The 6,270-nt window shown below is 44.7% G+C and overlaps 2 protein-coding genes across 8 annotated transcripts in view; both read left to right on the top strand.

Moving 5' to 3' along the window:
* Positions 1-868, top strand: part of si:dkey-11f4.7 — a 60,724-nt gene extending 59,856 nt beyond the window's left edge. For all 6 annotated transcript variants that reach the window (XM_073912337.1, XM_009304390.5, XM_073912338.1 and 3 more), the window contains 2 exons: positions 1-25; positions 242-868. The exon at positions 1-25 is cut by the window's left edge and continues 195 nt beyond it. In XM_073912337.1, coding sequence (XP_073768438.1) covers positions 1-25; positions 242-494 — 278 coding nt within the window. In that variant the 3' untranslated portion in view covers positions 495-868. The remainder of the gene's footprint in view (positions 26-241) is intronic.
* Positions 869-4,191: 3,323 nt separating this feature from the next.
* zgc:158320 lies at positions 4,192-5,878 on the top strand. 2 transcript variants are annotated; one of them, XM_068223477.1, is made up of 3 exons: positions 4,192-4,605; positions 4,857-5,003; positions 5,153-5,878. In XM_068223477.1, exons 1-3 carry the CDS (start codon positions 4,306-4,308, stop codon positions 5,597-5,599), a joined length of 894 nt encoding a protein of 297 aa, XP_068079578.1. In that variant the 5' UTR covers positions 4,192-4,305; the 3' UTR covers positions 5,600-5,878. The 2 variants fall into 2 exon arrangements, with proteins under 2 accessions (XP_068079578.1, NP_001073126.1); NM_001079658.1 differs by having other exon boundaries at positions 4,245-4,605; positions 5,168-5,878.
* Positions 5,879-6,270: the final 392 nt, after the last annotated feature.

The raw sequence follows: 6,270 nt of genomic DNA, 5'->3' as shown, positions 1-6,270 counted from the left end.
GCGTGGGCTTCCTGGCCGGATACGGGTGAGTCTCAGACATGCCGATGACCACAACTACACATCAAATAATTCCTATTTTCATGAAGGCTGAAGACATTTAGGGTACAACGGATTTCCTTTGGATATCATTTTACACCACAAACACTACTGGCACCCTCTTCAACACATGCAAGTGAGCATGTTACAGTCTGAATGTGGCCTGAGTATGTGACTGAACCTCTGCCTGCTTTTTCCTCTGCAGTATCGTGGGTCTGTACATGTCCGTGGTGCTGGTCATCGGGAAGTTCGTGCGGGAGTTCTTCACAGGGATCTCTCGGTCCATCATGTACGAGGAGCTGCCGTGTGTGGACCGCGTGCTCAAACTCTGCAACGACATCTTCATAGTGCGCGAGGCGGGAGAGATGGAGATGGAGGAGCAGATGTTCGAGAAGCTCATCTTCCTCTACCGCTCTCCCGAAACCATGATCAAGATGACCCACAACAAGAGCGACTAGCCCTCCTGTTGAACTATGGGTCGAAAACGATCTGGGCACCAATCATTTTCTATTCTTCATGAAGGCTGAGCACATTCAGGGTACAACTCTTAGGAAAGGCTGAAGGATGTAATAGCGTACACAGAATTCTAGGACGACAGGAGGGTTAAATGTTGACCTAATTGAATCTCTTTAAATAATCATATGAGCCACTCATGAATAAATGACAATTGTAATGCGTTACCTTTTAGGAAGGTTTCTATGCAAAGTTTTAGAAGTGAGACCCCACATCTCAGGATTACATGTCTGCTTTAAGGCAACAACCAGAAAGTCTTTTATAACAGTTTCTGAAGCCAAACACTGCAAGAACTGCATTAATAATAATAATTCCTTACATTTATATAGCGCTTTTCTGGGCACTCAAAGAGCTTTACACACATTGGGGGATCTCCTCATCCACAATACCTGGATGATGTGACGGCAGACATTCTGCGCCAGACCACACACCACACACCAGCTGATTGGTGTGGAAACGGAGTGATGAAGCCAATTATCATATGGAGAGGGTTTGGAGGCCTTGATGGACAGAGGCCAGTGTCAAAGGACATCCTGGGAATTTTAACAGAGAGTCAGGATCTCAGTTTAACATCTCATCTGAATGATGCAACCCAGGCTCATTCTGAAAGCATAGTCCCGTGGACGTTTCTGGAGACCGCAAATTATGCAGCCGGATGTACGTATGGCTGCATTTCATTTTATTAAGCGAACACTTATGGGGCGGTATGACGCTGTTCCTTTTTGCGCTTACCGACTGACCGCTTACCTCCGTGTGAAAGGCTTTCCCACTGCAACCAGTTTGTCCAATTAGCCTGTTGTGTACATCGGCAGACTTGAGATGCAGAGAGGAGCTGACGACGACTGGGTTTGATTCCGGGGAAAAGCAGTTCCAGAAATCAAGTAAGACAAAACCAGAATCCCAAAAATAAAATGGACGAGTGAACAGCAGGGTGAGAATGTGCTCAAATCTGAAAACGTGGTAAACAGACGAGGGCTTTTCTTTTTCTGGACGGCTTTTGTAAATCGTTGGTTGGCTTTCGGGAAGTGAGCAGGTGGGTGAGTTAATGGGTAAAGCTGATTGGGTTCAGGGAAGGAGGAGGGTGGGTCAGCCGATTGGCCGATCGCCCAATCAATCATTCAGTCAGACAGACGGTCATTTGACAGCGGCCTCTAGTGGCCACTCGCAAGAGACATTTGAGATGCGAGAAAGCGCACACAGCTCTCGCAGATTCGCAAAAACTGCAAAAATACATACCTCCCGGGACTTATTTAGCAGTCTCCAGAAACATCCATGGGACTATGTTTTCAGAATGAGCCTGGGTTGGAAAGACGGCGCTGACTGAGCAGTGTAGAGTCCCCGTCACTATACTGGGGCATTAGGACTCACACAGACCACAGGTTGAGCGCCCCCTGCTGGCCTCACTAACACCACTTCCAACAGCAACCTAGTGTTCACATGTGGTCTCCCATCCAGGTACAGACCGGGCGCAGCCCTGCTTAGCATCAGTGGGCGACCATGTGAGAGTTGAAGAGAGCGAGCTGCTGGCAAACTTGATGATAGAGGCTGGGGGAATATACACTTCTGAGATATCTCATTTACATTCACACAGTGCACGAGGACTTGTGTTTAATATTCACATGAGCTCTTTTTCAAGGTGATTATTTTATATGATGGGGTAAAGGCTTCGAGTAAAATTTGGAGTAAAATCGAGACGATTTAAGCTTGCTTATGTGGCATGTGGAAGTAATCTGCATTATTACTGCTTATTCCTTCCTCTTATACTGGTTCAGACTGGGTCTGCTCCATTAACTTTTAAACTGTGTCATTAGAATCTACACAAACTGAAAATATGCTCATTGGAAACACGTCCACTTTGGAAAAACTCCCACATATCGCACACTGTTTCTACACTTGCATGAGTTTGTGTTTCAGGCAGCTTGGAAATAGAGAAATTTCACTAAACTCCACTGCTGACATTCTTATTCTGTATTTATACGTCACACAGAGTGCTTAATATGACCGGTCCTGATGGCGTAGTGGACCTCTGTATAATATATAATATGATGGATTTGATGGAAACATTATGGCTCTTTGTGCTTTGACACATCAATAAAGATGAATTGAACTGAATGTGTATTGTGTTCATGTTTACAGAAAATAAATAAATGTGTTTCACATTCAGATTCACGCGGCTCTCATACTGCTGGATTTGATCGCTGATATATGCACAGGGGTTGGAGAGTGAGACGGAAGCTGTGTTCAGTGTAGTGTTGGAGGTGCTCTGTCTGTCTGCTGTTCATCTTCACTGATCTTCAGGCCAGCAGTAGAGCAGAGTGTGAAGCTTCATCAGCGGAGGAACAGCAGAGTTCTGCTGAACATACTGCACACAACACTACATGAGTTCAGAAGAGGAGAGCTAGAGTGTGTCTTGCTGGGCCATCTGTGACCAAGACAGCAGGTGTGTGTGATGATCAAGAGCCGCCGTGTCCAGAGTAATGTCAGCAAACCACCAAGAAGAAGAAGAAGAAGAAGCACATACAGCAGGAGGAGCTGTGGAGGCCAGAGGAAGCTGTCTGAAAGAGACGTCTGGCTGATAACCCCAGAAGCATCCAAAAAAAGTCAACAGGTTTAGTTCAACTCAACAACAGTAACTATTTTGAGGTGGATAATCACAGGATTAAATTAATTCCATCATTCATTAAGTCCTTCAGCAAATGATCAATACTGTTCAAAAAACTAAGAAGACGAAAGAGGAGAGTTTTCATTTCAGCGAAACACCGTCTGCTGAATTACTCTCAATGGTTTTGATCTGTGCCGACCCTGAACCGAAAGCTTTAAATGTTTTATCTTCTAAATGCAAATTTTAGATCAGAAAAAAATCTAAATTTAAGCATGTGAAAATTTAAATTCAATAAAATAAAAACACCGTTGTAATTTTCTGTATACTGTAGGGTTTTTTTTATAAACAAATGAGCCAATACTCTATAAATAATACTACACTACACAACATTTTCCTGTAGCGTAAACTAAAATATACTATATATTATAGTTTATCAGTTCACTATGGTCAATATGCTGCAGCATTCGTTAACAGAGTTGTAAACACTATAACATATACAGTATAATACACTTTACTATGGGTCAAAAACACTACAGTCGGCTATTAGACAAGTAAACTGTGCAACAACATTAACTAGTGTTTTAGTAGAATCATTGATTTTTAATCTCCGGTTACATTAATGTATTCCCTGCTGAAAAATCCAGCTTAGTTGGATGACCAGGCTGGTTTTAGAGGGGTTTTGGCCATTTCCAGGCTGGTTTCCAGTCATTTTCAGCCTGATCTTAGCTAGTCAGGCTGGAAAATGACCAGCTAAAACCAACTAAAACCAGCTTGACCAGCCTGGATTAAGCTGAACACAGCTGGTTTTGGCTGGGCTCTCAGCCTGGTTAGGCTGGTCAAGCTGGTTTAAGCTGTCATCTCCCAGCCTGACCAGGCTGGAGATGGCCAAAACCCCTCTAAAACCAGGCTGGTCGACCAGCTAAAACCAGCCAACCAGCCTAGGCTGGTTTAGGCTGTTTTTCAGCAGGGTTCAGTAAATATACATGAATAAATCATAATAAAAGACAATAATAAAGGTGAATCCTCTGGCGAACACTGTTGTCCAGCAGATGGAGGTAAAGGATTGTTACCAAAGAAGAAGAATGACGATAGAGGAAGCAGAACCAGTGTTTTCATTTCAGCAAATTTCCACATATAACTGAGTTATATTCGCCATGGTTCTGAACTGTGCTTATCCCGGATGCCTGAATCTGTTCAAGAAAGAGAGGCTGCGCTCGAACTCCTCATCGCACGGCGGAAAGCTGACCTTCCACCGCTTCCCGACGCTGGAGCCCGGGCGGCTGCTGCTGTGGCGGGCGGCGCTCGGGATGGACCCGGACACACCCATGAGGAGCCTGCGGGTCTGGAGGATCTGCAGTGAACACTTCTCCCCGGAGGACTTCAGAGCCGTTAACGGGAATAAAGTCCTGCTCAAAGCTTCAGCGGTGCCCAGGGTTTACTCCACACCGGCTCCGGTATGTGCTGATGCTAGAAGGGATACAGCTGTGGCTGGTGTTGTATTGACATCTGAGTCCCCTCCTGTGAAACCCTGCTCTGATTATTTAGCTAAATTACTCTATATGATTACTCTGAATACGTTTATGCAATAATGCACAATAAAGTGTGCCAGATTTCCTCTGTGAACTGTAAAACGTGTGAAAGGGGGTATATGTCATCATGTGTTGCTGTGTTTCTGCATCTGATGAGACTCTGTGTTTAACTGTAGGGCAGTCGTGCTGAATCTGCTCAAGCAATGCAAGACTGTAAGGAAGAGGAGACTGAGTTACTAGTTTCAGAAGCCGAAGGTGTTTCAGAGTCCAGACCACAGTTACATCACAGCTACACACTTCCAGCGGCACAGTCCATGCATGCGGTATGAAAACACACATGTTGTTTCCTAATATTTGTTCATGGTTGTGAAGGGCTTTGAGTCACCTGCATGTATGCAGGAAAATGTTTTGTTATTATTAGTAGTAGTAATAGTCAGTATGAAACTCATTTCATTGCAGTGTTTTACATTAGTATTGTCTTCTTCAGGATGAACCATCAAAGCGAGAAGAGCATCCCGAGGGAAGACCTGACCTGAACATCATCAAACTCCCATCATGTTCACCGTCAGCAAAGGATGGAGTTGGTTTCCCATACACTTCCCGTCCTGCTGCACACACACACACCGCAGCAGCAGCGGGATCATCAGAGAAGCTTGTGCTGAAGGAAAGGCAGTGGATTGTGAGCGAGTCGAGCGTGATGGATCTGTTCAGGAGATGCCAGCAGTGCGGCGCTCTCATCACTGACACCAGAACCGTGATTTCCGGCTGCCTGCTGCGGGTGTACTGGGAATGCGCTCAGAGACACATCGGCCAGTGGAACTCCTGCTCCGGCATACAGGCGCTACTGTCCAACCTGTGCCAGAAAGCGCTGGAGCCGCCCAGGCACAGCGCAGAGATCAGACGAGGCGTGAGACGCTAACCCAAGCTTTCACCATAGTTTTAAATACACATTTTCTGCTCCACCATTTCAAGACATATGTACAGATGAAAAGTCCAAATCATCAGCACACTGCCACTTTAACTCTCAAAACACTGATTTAGTCGGACACCGACACGGTCTTCATCAGGTGTAGATGCGTGCGGCTGCAGCTGAGAGGATCACATGAGCTCTTCTGGTGCTCACATTGGCTGACGTTCACTAAAGTCTCTCTTCATTTGCATAAAGCAGATTTAAATAAACACATACCTTTCTAAAGCATTGATGAATCAGTCATTTACTGTGTGTTATTGTCCGGATCACTGTGTGATGATGAGCATTTTTTCATTTGATTTAAAGTCCCCATGAAATCAAAACTCACACTGTTGATGTTGTTAGCTCACATTGCTAGTGTTGTGGTGAACTCTCCATATGTGCGTGCCATTAAGACAAATATAAATGATTAGCCCTTCTAATCTTTAAATGAAATCTGAAAATGCACTTCCTGTTTGCTTCAGTTTAGTTCTCAGATTGCGTTTATCTTAGAACCTTGCGTTTATCTTAGGACTTTGACGACAGACAGAAATGGGGTGCAGGAGGAGTCTGTTAGGCTGTAATAACTCTCCTCAAACCCTTTTCTCCATCTTTCTTCATGAAATGCCTACAGTTGAAGT

This window comes from Danio rerio, chromosome 9, assembly GCF_049306965.1.
Source record: "Danio rerio strain Tuebingen ecotype United States chromosome 9, GRCz12tu, whole genome shotgun sequence".
In the NCBI taxonomy this organism is placed as follows: Eukaryota; Metazoa; Chordata; class Actinopteri; order Cypriniformes; family Danionidae; genus Danio; species Danio rerio.
Note: the sequence above shows the minus strand (reverse complement) of the source record. Positions and strands in the feature narration are given on the sequence as shown.

Coding starts and splice junctions, on each gene's coding strand:
- zgc:158320 (XM_068223477.1), top strand. CDS start 4,306: ATGGTTCTGAACTGTGCTTATCCCGGATGCCTGAATCTGTTCAAGAAA. Junction 4,606..4,856: donor TTTACTCCACACCGGCTCCG/GTATGTGCTGAT, acceptor GTTTAACTGTAG/GGCAGTCGTGCTGAATCTGC. Junction 5,004..5,152: donor CGGCACAGTCCATGCATGCG/GTATGAAAACAC, acceptor GTTTTACATTAG/TATTGTCTTCTTCAGGATGA.